A 25160-nucleotide genomic window follows, 5' to 3' on the forward strand; every position below is an offset into this window, starting at 1 on the left:
TAATGTATACTCAGTACACCTTTTGAGTCATTTTCTTAGAATTAGTGCACAATTATGGGCTAAATATCTGTGAGATGCCGAGAAAACTCAGGTTAGAGTGGCCTACAGCTCATCTGGTTCTAGTGTCTCTACATATTCTAATGCAGCCTATGTAGTTGATGAGCTCGCCTGAAAATGAGCCCAGCAACATCTCCATAAAACTTATCAGCAGACTTACACATGAAGTGTTATACAATTGTGTCTGGCTATGCTGACTTTGGACTTCATAAACTACAGTAGCAGATAACAGCAGCTCTTCAAATCATAACAGTGGTGGAAAGGTCACACAGGAAATAGAGCAACGTCTCCACTCTCAGGCTCAAGCACCTTGATTTCCGACTGAAATACATAGTTGACTAATTGGCATAAGTTTTTTTTAATAGAGGGACTAACCATAACGTCTTTATAGGAAGAAACACATTAATTTATGTGAAAGATACATTTTAAATTACATATATGAGACATTTGTTTTCTTAATATTTTCATTCTAATATGTGAAAAACATATTACAATGATTACAATAACTGAATGTTCAATGGGATAAGTTTTTATATCTGTACAACATGTCATAATATTACCACCGTTAGCTGTAGTCATATTTACATCCAGTAATTGGCTATGTATAAACAGTTGCTTAATTGCCAAGGTTTTGTGCCAGAAGAATCTCCTAATGAATTAAAGAAAGAAAAATTATTGCTGCTAAACATCCAAACTGTGTTGATTACAGGCGTGTTTTTCAAGTTCTGGTTGTTTGATTGGGGCCACAATCCAAACCTGGAAATAACATTTGTTCACTGTTTGGTGTTTGTTATAAGACTTCTGATCAAATACCCAAAATGGCATCTAAGAGTTGTTGAAGAGCAAAGAACTACTTCCAGTGAGCGTCAGAAAGACATAGAACTAACAGGAATGATTATTTCAAGGAAAATCATAACAAAGATTTCTCAGAAACTTCTCTGTATAAGACTCCATTGGAGAAGAAAAAGATAGTTTAAAGTATGCTGCAGAACATTTGTAGAAATTTGTCTACAAACTACACAAACCATGTTTTGATGATGAATAGCACTGCATATCACCCCACATACAAAATACAGGAAATGCAAAGGGCAACATGATCAATCAGCAGTAATGGCTGTTTATGTTGTCATGGTCAAAATAAGTATCATTTAATACATTAATAAAGACAGATAAGAAGTTTTTTCTTCCAGCAAGATAATAATCAAAACCCCCACAAAAGTCTCAGTTTATCACAAAAAAAGTAAAGTTTGTAAAATGGTTGAGTCCAATTGAAAATCTAAAGTGAGAACCGAATATCAGGTTGAATTAAACAGCTTGTTTGGAGAACTAGGTAAAAACTCCACTGGAGCATTGCAGGAAAATATATTCTTGTCAATGTCATTAGAAACAAAAGCTTTGTTACTGACTGACTACTAAATACTTTTGAGTTCAGTATTTATTCCTTGTGCCATTTCACTTTATTAAACACATGGCTTTCCACCATCAGTGTGTGAATATGTGCTTGAATGTGTGAATGACTGAATGTAGTGAAGCGTTTGGGGTCGTCTGGACTTAGAAAGGCCCTACACGAGTATAGACCATTTACCATTTTTGAGTACTTGGATTGTGACAGACATCTGCTGGGGGAATAATGTCAACACGCCCATTAGAAATTTACTTACTTACTTTCAGAAAAACTTTGACATAAATACTTATTTACCTCACTGTATAGTTAAAATGACAGCTCTATCTGCTGGTCAGGATGAGGTAGCACATAGATAAGCTTGGCTGTTTCAAAATGAATAATTTAATCAATTTTTCATGCTTTTCCTTGAACTTCTTAGCCTGACGCAAGCTGATTCAACAAGACCGTCCAAATAAACTGCAAATTTACAAAAAGACTGACAAGCAATAAAAATGAATTAGAAATTCAAAATATTAAACTAACTTTTATGAACAAAATAAATCTAGAGCAAATCAAGTCGGCAGTTTGAGGACTGAAGAGAATGAAACATGTTTTTGCATCTGGTAAAACACTTTCAAAGACTGAAAATGAGATCAAGAGGAGGCAGCAGCTCGTTGCCACACCTTTCACAAGCATATCTCAACCAATTTTATTTTCACAATTCTCAAACATTTCAACTTTTAGGTTCCTCTTAACTGCACCTATGAGAAGACAGCAGATCTAATCTGTGTAAAAATAAGCAAACTTTAGATAACTGAAGTTTGTTTAGAAGATACAAATAAATAAAAAAACATACAGGAAAAACTGACAGGGGGTGTAGAATACAATTGTGGTTTGTTATTGGAGCCATCAGATAAGAGCAGTTCAGTTTGGGGCAGCAGCTAGAGTTTAAGAAGGAAAGGTGCAAAATCAGTGTAGCAGTTCAGACAGAAGCAGGGGTGGTGAGAATGTGGTTTTAGCGTCATCTTCTTCTGCTTTTAAGATTTAGTTTCTGTCTCTCTTGACTGAAAACTGTCTTCACCAGCAGCTGTTTCTGCACCTGCATTGTCATTTTCTTACTTCTTTGAATCAACAAAGTTTAACATCGAACATCACCATTTCAGAAGGTAGGCCATCAGAAATAACAAAACCTTTTCATTTAAAAAATCAGGGCTCGACTATTTAGTTCATGATACAGTTTTTATGGTGTTCTTGCTAAATGAAAAAGTTCACAGTGAAGCGTAACTAAAGTTGAGGTATGACACTTATTTATTAAATACATTTTATTTGATAAGTGATCGTTTAGGTAAACATGTTTGACCAAATGGATAGTTTTGCAGGTTCTAAGTAGAAGGCGCTTGTTGCATAACATCACATTTTGAAAATGTATTATGTTTTACTTTTCTTATTAATAAAACTTTGGAAAACCACAAGAGATAAAGCAATAATACTGGAATCATTTAGTAAAACTGTCAGTTTTGTCAAAAACAGCATTTGGAGAACCTGAAATTATCAAATCTGGTAATCTGTCAAAAAATAGACACATGTCTATGCTTCCCTTTTTGGTTTCAGAAAAAATTCACAAATGTCTTGTATTTTCATATACCTGTTTTATGCTGCAATCCATTTTTTATGTTGCGTTAACTGAGACGTGAAGATGCTTTACTTTATCAGGTCTCTGCCTCAAGACATAATTGGGGAAAGAAATTACATGCTGCTAAAAAATAAGCAAGAAAATTTTAATTCAAAATTGCAATAATCCACTGGCTGCATCGATGATGCTTTTATTGGTTTTCATTTGGTAAATTAAGCCTTTCATGCATATTGGTCACTACACTGGACAGCTATCTAAATTTTCTTGTGCTTCTTGTGGATTTTTATCTTATAAATGCACACAGACCACTGAAGTGGACTCTAATGCATCATAAAATACACTATCAACTACTGGCCATCAGCTGCAAATGCAAGAAATTATTTTTGTTAAATCCAATATGGCCGACAGACAAAAAAGCATGCCAACCGGTAAAATAGGTTTTGGCTTCCATATTGAAAATATAATCTGATTTCACACTTCAGAAAATATTTTAAAACGATTTAAAGAAGAAGTGGGATCAGAGTTGGAAATGGATGAGATCAAACATACTGTAGGTGAATGTGAATAAATTAAGTCAGTGAAAATTTTTGTTTTTCATTTATTTTAAAAAGACTAAATCATATATTACATAGACACATGAAATGTATGGTAGACACAGAGTGATATATTTTAAGAGTTTATTTTGTACAGAAAAACGTAAGAATTCATAATAAAGGCACAAAATGTAACCAATACCTCACACTGATAACAGCAGCTTTCCCCTATTTTGGTTATAAAACAGTAGTTTTCTTTCATGATTTTAGAATTAACAATGTAAAGTATATATATATATATATATATATATATATATATATATCATCAAAATAATGTCAAATTTCAAGAAAACACACATAAAAGAAGCAATCAGTAACACCTTAGTAAACACAACATTTGATATTGCCGTCTGTTGAAGGTTTTCACTCTTTTCAAAGGTTTCCTGCCCTCATAAACTCAGTAGTTTTTGAGATTCAGAAATGGAACTTTGCTGATCTGCAGAATGTATCACATTTTGTTGATCTACCTACACAACATTCTGACTAATAAACTTACTGTAAAAGATCACAGATCCTGTGTGATAACCATTGTTATCTTTTCTGAGATCAGATGAAGCACAGAGCGCGGCAACCTGCTACCTTTGTGTGCAGTCCTGAATGTCTTATTGGGCCAAAATTGGGTCAGTGAAAGAGAAAGGAAGAACGGAAGTAGAGTGTTGGTTGTTTTTTATCTTGTGAAAACATGAAAAAGAAAAAGAACTGATGAGTATTTACCAAGTATGTGCAGGTTTAGTAAAGAATTACCTGCTTTTCTTCAGGAGGGTGTAAGCTGTTTCCCCCAGAGCAATTCACAGCTTTTGGTTTTCTTCTTCTGGCAGATTTGTGAACTCTACTGTTACATTGAAATCAAGATAATTTAGTAAAGAATATAAAAACGTATTTATATTAAAAGAATATACTTGGCACAATATGAAATATCAATTGAGAATTAAGCAAAATTATTTACACATTGCTAGGTTGGTAAATCTTGTTATAATGTTTGATGATGGACCGATGCAAAGTAAAATTATAGATGGTTTTCAATATTTCTTTCATATAAAAATCCACAACTTGTGTTGTGAATTTATATTTAGCCCCATGTTATTTGCTAATGTTCTCTAGCAAATCGCTGAGGCTTTCACAGAACAGTTCGATTTTTACTGATATTGCACAACACACAAGTGGAGCCAATGTACTATTGATTGCAAGATTTTATTGGGAGGTTCAGTGTGAAGGGGTTGGATACAAATCTAAAAAATGTAACTCGTAAAAAAAAAAATCAGAGAAAGAGAAAAAGAAATGAGAATCATGAGTCATTTTCCTTCCACTTCACAACCAACACAACTTTGTGTTGGTTTTTAATTTAAAATCTGAATACATTACATCAAAATTTGTAATTTTCATGTAGACCTAATTGTGCCTTCACTAAAGCTGATGATGATGTAATTAGTTTTTCAGGCCAGAATGAAAGGAAAAATACTTTAACATTGGAAGGCTAATTTTTTATTTTTTTTTCTTCAGCTTGAAGTCATGGAGAATGTAACTTTTGACTACCCTGCCTGGACAGTAAATGATTCAGATGGGCTCTGCAACTTCAGCCTTTCCCCTGAAGAGGTCCTCTCCCACACCTACATCCACTCCATCATCTGCGCCTTCGGCCTGATTGGCAACGTTCTCGTGATGATCACCTACGGTTTCTACAAGACGACGAAGACGATGACAGATGTTTATCTGTTCAATGTGGCTGTGGCAGACCTGATCTTTGTGGTGGTGTTGCCTCTTATCGCACATAATGAGCAGAATGGGTGGCCCATGGGTTCTGTGGCTTGCAAGATGTTGCGCTCGGCCTACAGCATCAATTTATACAGCGGCATGCTGTTGCTCGCCTGCATTAGCTGCGATCGATACATTGCTATTGTTCAAGCCAGGCGCTCCTTCGGTTCTCGCTCCCATGCTGTCATGTACAGCCGTCTGATCTGCTCCGCAGTTTGGGTGTTTGCACTGTTTTTGACTTTGCCTACACTTATCTACACTGAGCTCTTTGAAGAACATGATCTGATTGAGTTTAGTTCAACTTTGACATGTGAGCTCACTTTCAAACACAGAAAGACTGCAGAGCTGATGAAGGTGATGGTGCCAAGCCTGCAGATGGCTGTTGGCTTCCTTCTCCCTCTTGTAGTTATGGTTTTCTGCTACTCAAGCATTATGTGCACCTTGCTCAAAGCCCACAACAGCCAGAGGCACAAGGCCATCCGGGTGGTTTGGGCAGTTGTTGTGGTCTTCATCATGTGTCATTTTCCTTACAATGTGACTCTCCTGATCCACACGGTGTTTCTTTTTATGGAGAGAAGCTGTGAGGAGGAAAAGACCAGACTCACGGTTCTGGCCACTTCCAGGAGCATAGCTTACCTCCACTGTTGCCTCAATCCCATCCTCTATGCGTTTATTGGAGTTAAGTTCAGGAGCCACTTCAGGAAAATATTGTCTGACCTTTGGTGCTTTGGCAAAAAGTACCTCTACTCTGCTCGCTCGTCACGTGGGACATCTGAAGTTTGCATTTCAGGCCTGAGAACCTCGGAGGGTTCAAACATCATGTCATCCTTCAGTGCCTGACAGCCATGCAAGTAACCTTTGATTTGTCTAGTCCAGTTACATGTTATTGACATGTGTCAATAACAAAAAGAAATTATATTCAATTTATCATAAAAAATGATACTTCCTGCCTGTGTATGGTAACAGGATTTTTTATCAGCCAGCGAATGTGAATGTGAGCCCCATGAGGATTTTGTTTTGGCTGGATGGATAATAAGTGGGCCTGAGCTCAAACTACCACCAGTTTAAGCCCTTAAGCAGATCTTATCAGGGTATCAATTGGATATTAAGATACTAATTACAGTCAGCTTAATTTCCAGTCAGTGTAGTTATATAGAGTCATTTCACAATAACTGTCCCAAGGCTAAAAAAGTTATTACCTTGAGAAATAATGACATTTGGTTAAGTATAAAGCATGCCTTACTGCCAAAAATGATTAAATGCCACAAGTCATACAAATGGAACTGATACAGAGTGACATTCATTCAGTGGTGCTAGGCTCCACTCAGCATACCCAAAGAGTGCTGTAGTGCGAGGTCTGCTTTTATCTTCTCCTCGCTCTGCACCCTCTCTAAGAGTCATATAGACATTACATAGTTATCAAACGGTACGTTAAGCTCAGTTTAATATTCAAATTAGTTTTAAAATGTTTCTGCTTAAGAAAGCCTAGCAGATTGCATCAAATCATTGACTTGCAGAATTCATTCCTTCTGGACCAGCATATGCAAAATATTTCTTGTGTTGTGCTGTTGCCTTTACTGAAGTCCCTCATAAAAACTGTGTAGAATAATTAAAGTTAACAGGTGAAATAACAGCAAATACTGCAAGTTATTACAAGTGATTTTCTGTGTTATTAAATATAATGTTAATGAGCTGACAAGTATGAAAACAAGAAACCTTTTGAATATGTTTTTTACTAGAGTTTCGAAGTAATTGTTTTGTACACCGCCTTACTGACATAGAAAGGGTTCAGCCCTGTTCTAACTGAAACAAATACGAAACCCTCTGTTGGAAACCCATAAATCCACAGCTACTTTTGTTTTTACTCAGCTCAACATTACGTAGATAATGTCATTGGTCTTTTTGAAGTTGTTTTGTATCAAACTGAGAAAGAAAGTATTATGCTTTTAGCATAAAAGGGATAATACAGCAAGGTCTATGGATGGTAGATATTTTATGGAAAATAAAGTGTTTTTCTGTATATAATTGCTGAAAACAATATATTTTTAACTTTTCTCTTAGCAATAACTATTCTTATGCTATCTTTGCATTATTATTTGCAGAAGAGGATTAGGGCCACCGAAAAAAAAAAGAATTCTGAGGTTAAAGTTAAAGTCAGAATTCTGACTTTAACTTTAACCTCAGAATTCTTTTTCTTTTTTTAAAGTCAGAATTCTGACTTTAATCTCAGAATTCTTACTTTAAAGTCAGAATTCTGACTTTAATCTGAGACTTTAATCTCAGAATTCTGACTTTATGCTGGTTTTGCCTCTTTATGTTTATCTCAATAAGCCACTGAGTCAATGTTGGTTTTCCCCAAATGATGAAGACAGAACCTATGGACAAAAATGGACCTTTAGGGTAGTGAAAGATGATTTGTGTAAAATTTGTGAAACAATTAAACAAATAAGCAAAAAATGTAATCTCTAAGATTTTATCAAATTATGTTTGAAACTGTTTAAAGTTCATTTTCTCAGGGTGCCAGGTAATAATGTGTCTTTTTAAATGACTGCTACTCAGTACAGCTGATGATCAAATTAGAAATGATAAAAGAGCCTAAGAAAAATGTAATACAGTATGTATAAGAACTACATGTTTGTGAAGTATTTACTCCTTTCATTCTGTCATCTGTTTTTACCTAAAATATTATTTGAGTCAGTTTTTTGTTGTTGTTGTTGTTGTTTTGTTGACTTCTCTCTATTTGCAATATTGCAATATATTTCTATGAATAAAAATTATATTTAAAAAACTGTGTTAATGAGTGAGTGAGTTAATTAGTTAATTAATTAATTAGTAATCCACAACAGAATTTAAATGGACATGTCCAAAAAATACACATTTTTTAACAGCATCTAAAAAATGCTGGATATTTTGTAGATGCTAAAAAATGTCCAGCACACAGGACATTAGCCACAATGTCCTGTGTGCTAGACTCCAAATGATGATCATCATAATTTTTAAAATATTGTTCAATTGTTTTACACATATTTTAAAAACTTGTCAGTAATAAACATGTTTAGATTTCCCTGTGCTATGTAGCAAAATTCATTTTTACATGAATAAGTCTGGGACCCCTTTGTCTTTAACAAAGTTAGGAGTTTCTTCAAAACTCTGCATTATGAACATTGAACATCTACATATTTGCACATTCTACATAGTATGCAAATAATTTCCTTCTTGAATGAAATCAGTAAAGGTATGAATGCTGTTTAAACATGCTGCATATTTTTATGCAGCAACCAAAATGTGTTCTTTTAATTTGCTGTCAACGCCTGTAATGCTTCAATTACATCCAAAAATGTCCTGTGAAAACAGGGAACATTTAACTTTTTTTTAATTATTATTTTACAATGGACATTGACAAATTAAGTGGTTAAAAACTATTCACCAAAACAAAGAAAAGCAACAAAATTAAAACTTTTACCTAAATAGACAAACCTTTGCTGTCAGCATGCAAAATACCTTTTATCTGATGTCCTAAATAAAACACACGCAGAAATTACACAGAAAGCAGAAGTACGGTAATCTCTGTTTTCCAGGTCATGACTTTTTTGTGGTGCAATCTTATCTCTCTGTGGAAAAGTACACTTTTTCTCACGCGTCCTGCTTAGACAGTGTGAAGATAGCAAAACACTTCATAAAGCGCACCAAAATATGGAATACAGAAATGGGGACTTCCAGTCAGAATCAGCAGAATACCATGCTGTCAATACAGGTTTTATATCATGAACACTTTGGGCACATGTGGGTACTTTCATTTCAAAACCACACATCCCCAAAGTTGGCACTTTCCTTCCACCCACAAAGTATCTTTAAACTTATGATGCAGCTTCCTGAAAAAACAACCACAAACCTTTTGAACAATGTAGATATTGAAATCACCGGAAGTCTAATTCTTCGAAGGTAAAAAGAAAATGGTATGAAATATTTAGGCAGGCCTGTTCATCTTTCCTCATCCACTGGAGGCCCTCAGAGAGCTGCATTTAATTTAGGTCATAATTATTTTTCAACCATTTAGATCCAGGTGGCAACTGACAACATTTGTTGATAGCTTGAATCTCACTTTCACAAATATTCCACCAATTTGAAGTCAAATATTTAAATACACTCTTTAAAACCACATATAATGTTTTTTTTTTTTTGATGGTTTGATATTTGATTATTGTCTATTTCTAAATGCCAGAATAATGAGAACATTTTTCTTAACTTTCTTCACAGATAAAAACCAACTGTTGAAAATGTGTATCTGGGTCACATACTAGCACCTACTGATAGTGATAGGTATGGTAGAGAATCTGTGATGCTAGGGGCCTGGATTCCTTTCCAAGGTTCTGTAATACTTGTTAAAGTTCATGATTGCATCATGCCAGCATTTAATTTACTGGATTCTGCCAGTAAAAACGGCTCACCACAAAGTATTTCTGGGGGACACAGATACCATAATTTTGATCAAATCAACACAGGAATGGTTTACAGCTAAACGTGACTGTGATAGTGACAGCACAGAAAGGGAGTATCAGCAAGCTTGCCCCCAAGATACTGTCACCAGTAAAAGAAAAAGCCCATTTAAAATGAACTTTAAATGAACAATAATAACAACGACCAAGCACATAAACGGGTTTGTGATGTAAGGCCCAACTGCAGCAGATTTCAAGAAAATAAATAAATAAATAATAATAATAATTCCGATTCTTGATTTGTTCCTGCTGATGTTTGAAAAATTTGGGATTAAACAAACCAGTAGAGCAGCATTACCTGCCTTGATTTTGACCTGTGATCACCATTCAGGAATTTTGGTAAAATATGAGTCTTCATCTTCATGAGGGAAAACAAAACTGTAAAATAATATTAACATTGCTGATTTAAAGCCCTCATGGCCACAGGCTCATTCCAGAAAACCTTCCTTCAATTTTACCTACACTTTTTGCAACAAGGCTGCGCTGGATGCCCTTGAGAGAAAGCAGTCTGGAAGATAAGTATACCTAACGCAGACCACAAAGCCTTGTCAATAAGGGATATTTATTCCCATTAAACCATCTGAAAGTCCAAGATGAAGTCACTGCTTTTTCAGTGAAACCACAATTGCATGTGATTCACTTCCCTAAAAGTGCCAACAGTGGAAAAGCTTTACTGTAAAACCATGGCACCAATGATTCATCTGAGTCAGGGGTTACTATGTTATCAGGCAGTTTTGGGATCTTCTCTTTTCTTCTAATATAAATAAAATAGAATTCATTAAGACATTTTTAGCATATGTCTGATGTTTACTCAGTATGAGCCAAACAAGCATTAAAAAACTTCAAAGCACAGGTCAGGTCTTAGATTCCAATAAAAAAGATCTAAAGGCCCTAAAAGCTGAGAGATAGCTTTTGATTTTTGTATGAGTGTGCATTTGACTGTGGACTGAGTAACTCAAAAACCAAAACAATCAATGAGTTTCGCAAAGACTTAAAAAACAAATAAGTAATTTAAATATCATTGGCTTGTTCAAATGAAAAATCAGGAGTTGATTGCAGACAGGAGATCACCTCCACCAAGTATAGGTGGGGGTTAGAATTTAGTTAGAAATCTCCAGGGAGAATCACAGCAGGACCTCTGCAGGACCTCTGGCCCACTCCAAAGCATCTACATGGTGACGATCCCCAGCTGGCCAGGAAGGATCACATCATCATATTTCAATTAAAATGCTGCCTGGCACCAAGAGACGGGGTTCCTAAAGGAACACAACACAAATTCAAGACTACAATACCTTACCCAAACTGATTAGCTAAGGAGATTATCAGTTCACCACAACACGCTTTATCAGATTTTATCCACAATGGTTTACTTGCATTGTTATTACCTCTATATCTATATTCAAAGATCCTTTAGATATTCGTCCTTTTTCATATTTTCTGTATAAAACGAGAAGTACTGTATTGCAGAGTTTACCCAGTGAATGTATTCATTGTGATTTTTAAGCAGATAACAGCAGATCCTTCCTGGAACTATAACACCCATTCTTCAATTGCTTTTGCAAACACTTGAACTGTAAAAGCTAAAAATTGTTGCATGTGTCTGAAGCAAAAGCAATAGCAGAAATCCATCTCATGAGATTAACCTCTTGGTGAGGGTCACAACTCTGTGCTGCCGCCCTTTGTGTCCTGCACTGCTAAACCTATTTCCCGGCCTCAGCGGTGCTCTAGTTCTTTCCCTTTCATCCGCCTTTCTGTGGAAATGAGAGTGACGTTCCATTAGAGAGGGGAAAGAATCCCCCACCTTGGCAAGTGAGAGCTTCAATGCTGAGAGCCAATTGACTAAATGAAATTCCAACATGTGATGAGTGCGAAGAAATAGAGTGAGGCTTGTGCAACTTCAGCCTTGTTTTGTCAAGACTTTGAAAACCACAATACTCTGTCTTTTTACAGTAAGAAACATTGTGATAGATATCTATTATGGATAGATATTTTAGTCTAATTTTGCAACATTGTTTGTACTACTTCACTAATATAAGTGTAAAAGAAAAAGTTCTCTGATCAGCTACAAAGGAAGAGCACATATTCTAGTATAGATGTTAAGGCAGGTTCTATGCTGTGAGGACTATAATGATCTTTTCTGCTCTCTAGAAAGACTAAAGTCCCTTCATCTGTGCTGTCACTGGAAATTTTATTTGCTGGATCAGCTTTCCATCCAGCTGGTCTGTCCATATAATCCCTTAAAGGAACATGTTGTTACTTAATATAATTTGTAAAATATGTTTTACCTTGGATGTTTTCTGATGATTGTCTTAGGTGACTACATTATAATTTCCAAAAGTGAAACAGGGTCAAATGTCCCACATGTAGATGGTTTCCCCATATGTTTATGACATAGTATAAAATTCCAAATGTGAACATGTGGAAAAACATTTTAGATGTCAGTAAAAATGATTCCTCATGTGTCTTTGTTACTGCATAATATGATTTCCTCACATTACGCCTCAGAATTGCTTCTATATGCTTCTATCTTTCCACATTTGTCTCCTAAGTTATTATATAAAATAATTTGCAAATGTCAAAACATGAGAAAAAAATCCCACATCTCATATATTATCATATAATAAAACTTCTACAAGTGACATATGTGAAAAATATTCACATTTAGATGGTTTCACCGTCCATGAGTCATGTGTCATAACATATATTTTCAAGATGTCAAAACCCAGAAAAAATATTTCACATTTCAGTCTCCCCACATTTGTTAAATATTTTCCACGTGAATTGTGGGAAAAATAATTCACATATAATAGTTCCCTCTAACATGTTGCACATGTTACTATTTGGTAATTCCACACACAAAAACTCAGACAAACACTTAACCTCTGGGGGTTTTGCAGTGTTTCACATATTACCACATTAAATATTTTCCACATGGAAAATGTGAAAAATATTGAAGTTCTAGCTTTTTTCACCTTATCTGCAAGATAATACATGTATTCCCATGTGAACATACTGTAAACAACATGACACAAACTTTATAGTTCTAAACTTAGTCTCTGTCTAAACTAAATTATTTGTTAAAAGAATAAATAACAAGTAGAAAGCAGTTGTGTTTTACATATTTACATTTGACAATCGCGTGTAGTGTCACACTCACATTTGATCAGAGATGATTTAGTACATGGTTTCTCCACAAGAGCTACTATGGAACAAAAGAAACCTGAACTAAATATTTAACAGTATGATGAAAAGCACCCATGAAAAAGAAAAAAAATTGACCTCATTACATCTAAGAGTAAAAATGAGGGCATGTCTAAAATATGAGATGTGTTTTATCCGCATGAGCTAACCAGGATGAAATTTTAAGAAATCTGCCCAGATGTTAGAGACATACTTGAGTCTGGACTAAAAGAGCTGAAGCAAACATTTGGCAAACTGTGAAGTCTCCAAAGTGCATTAACATAGCAAACAGCTGGGAAGCAGAAGAAAGATCAGGACTGGAAATCAAACAGAAAAAGGTGCAGGAAAACTGAAAAGTGAATAATTCACAGCATTATGCAGCAGTGGTTGTGTTATGTAGAAATGAATCCTACAAATGAAATAAATACATTACAATTCAATCAAGATAATATCAAATTTATTTTATGTTAATTTTGTTGATTATGGCTAATGAAAACAGATTTTAATTTCGCTTATACCCGTTTCTTGTGCCCCCTTTCCTGCCAGATTTTCTCCCCTCCCTTCTTTTGTCCTAGAATTTGGTATTATTTGATGTTTGGTATCCTTTTCATATTTACTCAAGTTCTGTTTTTGATAATTATGCATGTTTGATGCTCTGAGATATTCTAGCGTGACAAAAGAGGCAAAAACAAAAGAAAGCTGAACAAAGGCAAAAACGTTTTTGCAGCACTGTTTCCTTTCTGATAATTTCAAATTACAGCCCATTTCCATTGGGCCAACTGACTTGTTTAAAAATGATCAAACCATTATGTCTATAAATGTTCTACTTATTGTAGGTATTATTCATTAGTCTTAAAACTAAAATTTCCTGAGACAAAAAACACAAAAACGACAAAGGTGCAAAATAACCTGATGCGTTTGCACATCAAAAATTTAACACTACAGACTAGAATCATACTAGGTAATTCCCACACACACACACAAAATCTTCGGAAGATTTATAGAAGCACTTATCAAAACCACTTTATTAAGTCATTTCAGATTTTTGTAAAGAACTACCAAAAAGAGTCTCATGTGTGATGGATGAGTTTAGAATGATAAATCTCAAATTTAAACCAATGATCTCATTTGTTTTCCAGCTCTAGGCTCCTGCAAAGCACAGGGGAAAGACCAAGCGGTGAAATGTCCACAGTGTAATTGAAATGTGGCTTTTTTATTATCACTGTTAAAAGGCATACATTACAGTGCAAACCATTCTTTGGCAAAAGTACAATACAACTGTCACGATGGGTTCTAGTACGTCCTCGTTGACCGCTGGGTGCCGGGACAGTGTAGGTAAACATGTCCAGTCTTGCAGGGCAGTGCATTCCATTGATGCCTGGAAAGTTTTCAAAGGGGAAAAATGAAAATGACCAAATAAGCCAGATACATTACAATGCAGACTGGTGAAGGAGTGCTTTGGCCCCTTGCCAAAAAATGCATTTAGTCTGTTGCTGCAGAAACAAAAACTGTAAACATACAAAAATGTGCAAGCATATGATACCAGTGTGACTGAAGCCACCAAGTCATCTGAAACCATTAAAATACTGGTGAGTACTATTTGTTCTCAGTGACAGATGCTTGCTTCAAAAAGAACCAATATGAAGAGGCACTTGGAAGTACAACACAATCAGACAATGCAAGCCAGTGCATGATGAATAATGAGTGGTATTTTTACATGTACAGTACATACTGTACTGGCAATTTCATCATTGTACAATTTCAATCATGAAATTGCCCCTCCCCCATCATCACCCTCACTCCCCCTCTCATATGGCTTCTATTACAGTGGAATGAGGGTCAGAGGGCTGGAGGGAGAGAGAGTCTGCACTCTACGAAGTGACGTCAGTTCAGACTCAAATCTTCAATATGGCAAAAAAAACAAGAGCGGGGTCAGCATTCCATACAGTGAAAACTGTCCTTGGAGAAAAATGAGAGAGAGAAAACAAATTTAAAGGAAAGGAGGAGTTGACGTTAAAGACTAAATAATGTATGCAAGCATGTCCTTGTAAAAACTGGCGCACCAGAGAAACAGACAGACCTTTGTAGTTATGAATAAAAATTGAATGTGTAAGAAAAAAAAACCCATAAGCAGCTGAAAAGTGAATACTGCCACAGTAAAATTAGCAGTACCAAAGGCTGCATCCAGATTTTTTTACAACATCCATACATAGTTTCATATATGCTAATTACATAATGTAAGGTATTCCGCAATACTATTTTTGGCTTTAGAAGTTGAGGAAAAGACATTGGGAGGAAGTTCACAACTTTACAGATGTACAAGCATATATTGGTTCACTGCTTTCCAGAAGCACAAAAACAGGTGCATCTCAAAAATTTTGAATACTAATTTATCATAAGCTAAAAATGTTCAATTCGTCAATTCAAAATACAACTTGTAGATTCATTACACATTAGATGACATGTTATGAGTGTTTATTTTTGTTCACTTTGATGACTAAGGCTTAAAAGTAGAGATTGGTGATATGGATGTAAAACTGTATTGCAGTATTTTTTTTTTTGTTGTTGTATTTTTGCTATTTATTTCAATAAAATCAAAAGTTGCAATAAAAAGTATTTCAACTTTATCACTCTTTGAGAAACCCTGGCTTCACAATCATTGTGAAGATGGTTGACCTGACAGGTGTCAGTACACACTCACAAAGATGATTAGCGACAAAAAGTCATTGCTAAACAAGCTGGCTTTTCATACACGGCTGTATCCAAGAATATTATTTCAACATTGGGTGGAAGAAAAAAATATGATAGGAAAAGATGCATAAACTTAAGGTAATGTATTCCTTGTTCAAAGCCACTCCAGAACCAGTAACAAAGTCAAAAGCTCAATGACCTTGATATCAATGTTATTGATTAGCCTGCTGACAAATTTGATTTAAACCTCATAGAGATCCATGTGACATTCTCTTACAGAAGATGAGAGACACCAGATCTAAAAATGCAAACAATTTGAAGGTTACTCTGAAAGCCACCTGAGCCTCCTAAACACCTCAGCAGAACCACAGATTGATCTCCTGCATACCACACCACGTCGATAATTCATGCAAACTGAGCCCCAGCCATGTAATGAGTGCATACACTGAACATCAAAATCAGGTAAGATTCTATTTTTCTGAGGAACACAATTTTGGGTTTTTATTACCCCATGATCATAAAAATGCACAGAGATAAATGCTTCTAATGTTCCTACTGATATAAATTTACTTTTTGATGCTAATCTAATTTATTGAGACAGACCCGTAGAGTTGAAGAGGACATTGCTGCAGGAGATGAGTCGGGTTTCCTCCACAGATGAGTGCCTCCCTGCACCACCTCACCTGAGGCCCAGGAGAGAGACGAAAAAGGTATCCCACGAACGGAAGAGCAGGTATCAGTAGACATGTTTCTTTTGCATTACAAACATTTTTGCAGGGCTTCACATTATTTTCACATATAAGCATTTACATAGAAAAAAAGGGTAAAAAGCAACAATATAAAGCACCAGAGAATAAAAAGACAATTATTCAATAAAAGTCCTTGAATAAAATAATCCACTCAAGTCTGATGTATCAATAAAAGACATATTGCATGTATATAGGTGGCTTTGTATACAAACGATAATACTTTAAGGTTCGTATTTAGAGATTATCTTGGAGTAAAAACAGGGAAATAGCACCAGTTTTTCGGCATCTCTAACCTGAGAAAAAAATTTTGAGACAACTGCTGCCTTTCCATCCACTTCCCTTTCCTGCTTGTCAATGGCAGCTGGTCCTGCATTTTCCCATTGAGAGCAAACAGCACCTCAGTGTCAGAGGACAGCTTTTCTCCATCCTGTTTATATAATCCATTAATCTATTCATTGCTACAGAAGTAAATCCATGGAGTGAGTGTTGACTTATTGCTGAACAATTTCAAACTGAATGCCAGACAAATTTGAAAACAAGAGAAAAACAAAAATTGCTCCCCTGATAAAAAACAAACAAACTGAGAGGCTGTTTTGTTTGTCGAGGTCACCCATGGCTATGAGTCAGTCCCATCTCCTCTCTTGATTTGTCTGATTTTCTGTGGATTTCAGACACTAGATTGTCAAGGTGTGAGGTTGTTGGGGAGGGTCCTGAAAGTTACTTGTGGTGGGTGTCAGCTTTTTGCCTCTTGTTGTCATCTTCTTCCTGAAGGCACACAGGGCAGCAGGCACCTTTTAGCTTGATGGGCTGTTTGCACTCCGCAGTTGGACACGACTCGATGAAGCAGGTCACCTGGGCATCCTGAGTAGAGGGGATAGTAATGAAATAGAAATAAATATATTTTTTAAAATCTGAAAAATCATTGTAATCAAATGTTTGCACATAACCTGATAAGTACAAAGAGTCCAATTTATTATCAGTATAAACCCAGCTGTTCAGTTAAGAGTGCACATCACTGACCATGCCATCCTCATTGTGACATAAGGTAGGGGCAGCATCATGCTGTGGAGGAATCACTCAGAGTTGGTGGGAAGATGAATTACGCTAACTGACATGCAACCCTGGAAGAGATTTCAGACAGGGTGGAGGTTCACCTTCCAGTAGGACTGCAATGCCATGATCTTTTTCAATTCTGTCATTATTTTTGGTCCTGTCATGCATAGTGCTCCATATTACCATTCTTATTTGTATTTCATCTTTAGCTTTTTCTTTTAAAACCTTCTATTCTCTACTTTGTTTTCTTTTAGGTTTGTTTATAGTAGTAATTTTTCCCTGAGCTTTCTCCACGTTTCCCTCATAGTCCCATCTGTGTTTACACGACCAATCAACCTCGCCAGCATTCAAGCCTCTCACTTTCTGCAGTTGGGTCCTCTTTAACCATCAAACAAGACAAAAAAAAACCCTGAAACAAACAACAAGAGCTACAATAGTATGGTTTAGATGACGGCATACCCATGTGATGGAATGGGACAGTCAAAGTAGAAACCTAAATACAGTTGAAAATTTGAGGCATGACTTGGAAATGTAAGCTAATAGACACTCTCCATCTAATTAGACTGACCTTCAGCTGTAAAGAATGGGTAAACATCTCGGTCTCTACATGGGGAAAACTGGTAGAGACATGCTCCAAAAGATTTTAAGCTGTAATCATAGCAAAGGGTGTGTTTTTTGAGGATTGACTCGGCTCGACTTTTAAGATTTCCATTTGTAAACATGAAACAAAACATGAACATCAGAAGGTTTTATTTAAGAGTAACAGTTTGCTTTCGCTTGCCTTTTGGGAGTAATCCTGAAAAGCCTCCAATTACACAAAACCATATGGGAAAATGAAATGGAGAAAAGACTTACTGGTGTGTTCGTCAGATGTGTAATGCAAAAATGAACTGAAAAGACAAAACTATAAAGAGATCAGTAGCAGTAAGATTTATCACGAGAGAGGCGTATTACAGGTGTGTGAAGTTACGGTCAGCTGGAAACAGACAAGGAATGAAAGACAGAAATGTGGCAAGAGAAAGTGCACTGGTCCCAGGAAAGTGCAAGAGGCAGAAGGTGCTTCAAAATAGGATAGACATCCCATCATCTGTGAGAAACAGAGAGACACTAACAGGATCTGGTTGAGTTCCTGGTGGTGTGGGGTGTGTTCTGCCTGCTGCACATCAGTGTACACCTACTCTGCATTCACACGTCGAGCACGAGTCCTTTCTCCAGCGCTCTCTATCTGTCCGCTCGCGCCCCTCGCCGTCTGTGCAGGTGGATTTGTGTAGACGAGCTTCCAGTTTCTTAATCTGCAAAAACACAAAAGACAATTGCAGTTTGCTAATGTGTCAATTTTTTGGGGGAAAAAATGAAAGTAGTAAATCAAAACCTGCAACTAATGGATAAAATGCTCTCGTGCATCAGAACAGATTTTTTTTGCAGGCAGCAAAATTGAACAAATGTCTGCTGTAGGAAAATCTATGACCCCTTTCTGCTGGTCATTCCAGTAAATGCAATGTATGTAATAGTCAATTCAATTCTGAATACATAGGCATATTGTCTTCATGTGTAACTTTTTAATAATCCCATTGGGAAGTAATAAAAGAAAGAGTTTCTGTCTTTTGGAGGTTTCAGAGTTTTAAAATGAGGCAAAACGCAACCCAAACATGACATCTGCAGTTAAAAATCTGACAGATTTATAAAATAGTGATAGCTGAACTATGACTGGAGAATACTTTGTAAAGTCAGTCAAAACCTTATCTGTTATCATACTCGCTGTCCCAGATAAAGACTCAAAGTTGAGGTTGTCTTGTGACATCTGTCTTGAATTAGAGTCCACATCCTCATCACTCCATTTTAGTTCAGGCATTATTTAAGTTATCATTTATGTTAGATTTTTTTGGTTTTGCTTTTATTAGCAGGACAGGGAAGATAAACATTTCAAATAATATTGTTGTGTTTTTCATGTAAGATTTTGCTGTCTTTTATGCTTTCATTAGCAGGACAAAGAGTGCAAACCAATAAGTTAGGACGAAAAGCTTAATGTTTTAATATCTGATTTTCATGTGTAATTATAAGCACAAGCAGTTGAACTCTTGTTGGATTTTCTGCATTAAGGAGGCTTGTTGCATTTGTTGCCAGATTGGAAACTCAAATAGTGTCAGTGTGTGTCCAAACACACCTGTTTCCTTAAGCTTGTGATGGTCTTCTGCATGTCTGAGACAAACTCCTGGAAGTCACCAACTGAAGGTTCACTGCTCAACTTGGAGCTCAAAGTGACATTTGAAAGACTGTTTTGAGCTTCTTCCAGAGGGCTGGAAAGATGATTGTAAACATATTAAAAAGTTATAAACTCACTTAGGTTATCCATATCAGTGGTATTCTGGCTATGATTGAAAAATATTCAATGAAGAAGATTCAGTGTTTGCTACCTTGTGTCCTGAATGCTGCTGTCATGTTCCTCCTCCTTGTAGCTGTGCTCAGCTGATCTTCGTCCCCTGAAGTGGTATGACAGAGCATTGAACTGACCCTTGGTTCTGCAGTCTGATGGGAAACAGGTTTAACAAGCAATCAGAAGCTGAACAGACAAGTCCAATTTTTTTATTCTATTTATGCAGCAGTATGCAATCCATTATAAATAATATAATCCTCATTGGGCCCCAAAAACACTTCCAAACCAAACAGCCTGAAGGTTTCTGACACCAAAATCTTTGTAAAAATAAAAGTTCTACATCTGAGGTTTTCAAGCTTCATGTTAAAAAGTCCAAATCTGATCTCCAGATACCATCAAAGTTATACAACTTTCAATGAGTAAATACCTTTATTTAAGTCTTCTTACAGTTTACAAGCAAAAGAAATGATGGATTCTTTCAGAAATTGTTTGTGAACCTAAGGTGTTCAAATTTTCACAGTGAAGTTTATTTAGTACTTTATTTTTTCATAATGAGTTTCTATAACTAAGCTTTAAAGCTACAATTATGAATTGCTAGCGTTGAAGGAGGGGCTTTGGGTCTCTTCAGTGCCTCTCTTTTACAGTAAACTGTAAAGGTTACACTGAGACAACGATTATGCCCAGAAAACCCCAGATTTCTAAGGTCTTCCCCACAAATTACAAGTTTGAAATGGTTTATGTTTTTGAACCTTGAATTGAGTGATTCCATCTGTGTTTTATACACTGGAGAAATCAAAGTGTCCTAAAAAAATAAAGCATGAATGAACTTGCCATTTGGTTCTTGTTGCTACATAAAATTTATTTTTCTAGCAAAAAAAATTAGTGAAAAAGCTTAAATTGAAGGAACACTGCTTGATCCATTATTCTGTTGGAGTTCAATAGTATTGCTATAACTAGAAATATTAGTTATAGTATTGCTAGTATGTTGTAGAGACTGTTACAACAGTCTGTGTGCTCTACTTAAGGGTGGACTTCAAAGGTTTGGGAACATCACAAAGCTTTGACTGCATCCTGCAGTCAGTGTCCATGATATATTTTTACGGTACTTGCCAGCACAGAATAAATCTGGCAGGTTTACCAGGATTAATTGCCTTTTTTAGAAACATAATCAAAGAAACAGCATAAAATTGGTTTTGCTGGTCTTACCTTCACAGCAATCCTGCCACATTCGCAAGTCGATCTGAGGAACATCATCACAGTTTCCGTATCCGTGGGGCAGGTCGGAAACTGCGAACACATCCCTCTGGACCCGGGTGATATTGTCTCCATTGTCACACACAACTCGAGCTAAGGACGCTTGCTTAAGCTGTGTCAGCTGTGCAGGAGTGAACACACCTGGGTTTTCATACCAGAACCTAATCGAGACCCAAAGACATGATGTGGGACATGACGAAAATAATGAAGAAAATTCTGGTCATATTTCAGTATATCTGGAGATGTGTGCATGATACTTCCTTACCGGTCTCCATCTCGGACACGCTTGAATTGCATTGCGAGCAGACACATGAGGGTAGGACCCAATCTACTGCCAGGGACCAGATCTTCAGCCATCAGGGCTGGGAACAAGTCAATGTTGAGAGGCGTACCGTATAGCCTGTCATACAGAGAAAGCTGTCAGTGCAAGAAAAAAAAAACTGAAGCCACCCTCACCACATAATTAGGACATTTCTGTGCATGAGTTTAAAGGAATGTTTAAAATCAACTCAGATATGTAGAAAATGCATCCTCACACATTTTAAATCCCTGGATGGATGCTGTTAAACTGAAATAATCAAGATTGTTATGCTTGACTGGGTCTGACCATTAAAAGGCTGCTCAGAAACTATTAAATATTTTATCTTATGCTAAGAAACTGCATTCAGTAAAGGCACAATATATAAGTGGTGAGTGAAGACAACTCAGTTAACTGCTTGCACTGTCTATTTGTAAATTATTACTGTAGACCTTAAAGATAGTGTAAGTTGTGAGCTTTGCATTAATTTTTTTTCAAATATTAGTGAAATTTTGTTTAACTTTGTATCATTAGCTGCTCTTCCACACCCATCAACAATGTCATCTCTGGTCCCAGTATAGATGTTATGTGGCTCTGGTATATATCATAATTATAATTTACCAAAAGATTATTTCTGGAAAAAAAAATGTTTTGTTTGCTAATTCCTAAAATTTCAGATTTAAAAGTAGAATTAATACCAACTTAACAAGTGAAAGAAGGGAAAAAACCAAAAATTATTATTTTTTATTTTTTAAATGCAAGAACCCACACGTCTTCAGTTAATTTTGCAATAGATTCCTAAACAAAAGCCAAACCATCTTCCTGTCACTCAGTAGCTGTCAGTCAATAAATATTCCAAATATAGCATAACATAAAATATACAACAATAATAAGCAGCAATTAGTTCACAGTTACCTTCGTAGTTTTTCTCTGACATCAGGGTTTTTGATTTCATTCTTCAAGTCATCAAAAGTCTGAGCGGAGGTCAGGTTACAAAATGTCCTGTAGTCATTGTATGGTGGTATGCCATGATCCCTTCCTCTCTGAACATTCATGGCAGCCAGATCCAGTGCCACAGCATGGGCCATAGAAAATAACTTCTCAGTCAGCTCAGTGTTCAGCAGTTGGGTGGAAACGCGCATCTTGCCAGCAACCCCAAACAGTCCACGAAGGAGCGGGTCGATGCCTCCCTCATTCACGATGCGGAAAGGAGAGAAGAAGGCCCGGTGCAGTGATATGTGACCCTGGGTGATAGGTTCGAAGTGTTCATTTAACCTATAGAGTATTGGGTTGATGAGGGTATGTCCAAAGCGGAAAGCTGCTGTGGCGAACGAATTGAAGATGCCAGCGTTAACATTGGGGTCATAACCGGTGTACGGCCCTAAAATCCTCATGCCTGCTTCACCAAGTATCTATAGGGAAGAAAAAAAACGCATTATCTTGTCAGTGTCATCTGACTGGTTATCAAGGAAATATGGAGATATCCATAAATGTGCTGAAAATGTCAAAATAAAAGCTTAAGGTCAGAGCAGTTACCTTTGGTAACCAATGATTGTAGGTGATGTGTTGCATCTGAGCCCCCACTATTTTTCTGGTCTCGTGGTAGATGGTGTCGCCGTCCCAGTGGGGATTCAGTCTTAGCAGTTCTGTAGCGATGCGGTTGTGCTCCCTTAACCACACAGTGTGCATAGAAGTCAAGGCAAGTTGTTCATTGGCACGGTGATCTCCAGCCAAGAAGCAAGGGATTGGACTCTCGTTCTCATCCCTCATGCACTCAGTAGGCGGTCCTGTGGCAAATGGAAGAAGTGCCTTCCCTGTTCGTTGTATGATCCCTTGACGAAGAAGCCCCCTGTGGCTGGCCATGTCACGAATCTGCTCTGATTCATGTCGTGAGCTGCCGTAGACATTAGAGGCGTCAATGTAGGAGGTGATTTGGTTGATCTGTTCTCTGGGATAAACACTATTCATGAGCAGGGATGTCATCCCGCTACCGCATACTGGGCTGGAACGGACAAAGAACATGCAGCGAGCACCGCTTCGCAGCTGCCGCTGGTCATTGGGTGGGAACTGGATTGGAAAGCACGGCGGGTCATTCGTGCAGACCTGAGCACACAGCTGGCCATCAGAAAACCGAGCCTGACTCAGGGCCACTACTGTGGAGTCCAAGTCGTGGTCCAGGAACTGACCCCACTGCATCAGCATGTGAGTGTAGCGATTATCAGGAGTGATGGTCTCTGTTCCAATCATTGTGGTGGACACCAGCCTAGGCAGGGGCAGTCGATAACCATTATGAACCCTGTCTGTGGTTCCTCTGGGCAGGTTGAAGCCATTGTCGTAAACTGGCTTCAGGAGACGTTCAAACGCAGTGAGTGAGGCACCCCACATGGGGTGTTGCAGGTTGTTGCAGGTCCCATCATGGCTACGGTACTTCTGGTGGAAGCAAATGTCTGAGCAGTTGTTGTTGCGGCGATGGGCTGTGCAGCCAGAGAGATTAGCAATCATTTCCAGAAACCGGGGTGATACCAGATCGTTGTAGCGAAATGCTGTGAAAACACAAAAATAAATTTACTAAGGAGAGAGGCTAAATGGTAAAAGGCTGCTCAACAAAAAATATATTTGTTTGCTACTGAGAATAATGTGGTTGTATGGTTAGAAAAGATTCTAGTGAGCAAAGGTTTTCTAATGTCTACGTAAACACAACTATAATTCAACAAACTGATCATTGAAAAATGCGTTAATCTCTCAGGCCAATATTACCGTACAATGTCATACACACATTTTGAATGACATTGGTCTGATGATTGAAATACATCATAACACATGAAAGACTGTCTACCAGTCTCATTACCGAAATGTCTGTGTCGAAAGTCAGAAAATCCAACAATTTTAGTTGTACTAATGCTTTTAACTTCTGTGGCTGGGACGAATGTAAGATCAGCCAGATGGATGGACAGACAGAATAATGTTGGGTTAGTTCTCTTTTTAAGAGCAAATGCCAAGTATTTGCGACCAAGCTCAAGGTGAGATTTCCTGCATATACGATGTTCCTGGACATTGTCTGTGTACTAAGTGCACTTTTGTAAAAGAAAAATAGGAGAAACTGTATTGCTGACCTATAGGATGAGGCCAAAGTAGAGGAAAAATACTGATTTGTTTCTGTGGCAATTATTGCATTAATTTAGTCTGGAGTCATCATCTAACATCTTACAGCATTTAAAATGTATCTTGTATCATTACCATTTCCATAATGAACTATTACCTCTATACTTTTCTGAAAGAAAATAATGTATATCTGCTTTCCCAGGAAATGTACTACAAAAAACCCCCAAAACAATCAATATGATACATGCTTTGTTTTCACTGCATTTAGCCTTTGACTCTGTTCTCTAAAATGAATTCATCTCTTAGCCGGATGTTTTTGTTCTCAGGCACACACTAAAGAGAGCAGAGCAACAAAAACTTTGATATTTATGTGGTAAACAGTCAGTTACTGCCCCTGCTCCGCCCAAGTCGACCCACACACACCCCTACACACAGGCCTAATTAAATGTGCAATTAAATGTGCAACATGTCATGTTAAACTTTGTCCAGTACTCTGCAGTGATTACATTTTTAAGGGTTTCACACCATGTCATGGGGCCAATAA

At 36.9% G+C, this 25160-nt stretch overlaps 2 protein-coding genes across 3 annotated transcripts in view; one reads left to right on the forward strand and one right to left on the reverse strand.

Annotated features, from left to right (window-relative positions):
- The first annotated feature begins 2383 nt into the window (after window positions 1–2383).
- On the forward strand, window positions 2384–7554 carry ccr6b (chemokine (C-C motif) receptor 6b). Its single transcript, XM_027999938.1, has 2 exons — window positions 2384–2607; window positions 5168–7554. Exon 2 carries the CDS (start codon window positions 5177–5179, stop codon window positions 6257–6259), a length of 1083 nt encoding a protein of 360 aa, XP_027855739.1. The 5' UTR covers window positions 2384–2607; window positions 5168–5176; the 3' UTR covers window positions 6260–7554.
- A 6733-nt stretch (window positions 7555–14287) lies between these two features.
- Window positions 14288–25160, reverse strand: part of pxdn (peroxidasin) — a 47662-nt gene continuing 36789 nt past the window's right edge. For both annotated transcript variants that reach the window (XM_028000465.1, XM_028000464.1), the window contains 8 exons: window positions 23051–24057; window positions 22430–22926; window positions 21482–21616; window positions 21169–21377; window positions 20003–20114; window positions 19753–19885; window positions 18767–18880; window positions 14288–17396 (listed from right to left, as the gene is read on the reverse strand). In XM_028000465.1, the coding sequence (XP_027856266.1) occupies window positions 17253–17396; window positions 18767–18880; window positions 19753–19885; window positions 20003–20114; window positions 21169–21377; window positions 21482–21616; window positions 22430–22926; window positions 23051–24057 (2351 nt within the window). In that variant the 3' untranslated portion in view covers window positions 14288–17252. The remainder of the gene's footprint in view (window positions 17397–18766; window positions 18881–19752; window positions 19886–20002; window positions 20115–21168; window positions 21378–21481; window positions 21617–22429; window positions 22927–23050; window positions 24058–25160) is intronic.

The sequence above is a fragment of the Xiphophorus couchianus genome, chromosome 19 (assembly GCF_001444195.1).
Source record: "Xiphophorus couchianus chromosome 19, X_couchianus-1.0, whole genome shotgun sequence".
NCBI classification, from domain to species: Eukaryota; Metazoa; Chordata; class Actinopteri; order Cyprinodontiformes; family Poeciliidae; genus Xiphophorus; species Xiphophorus couchianus.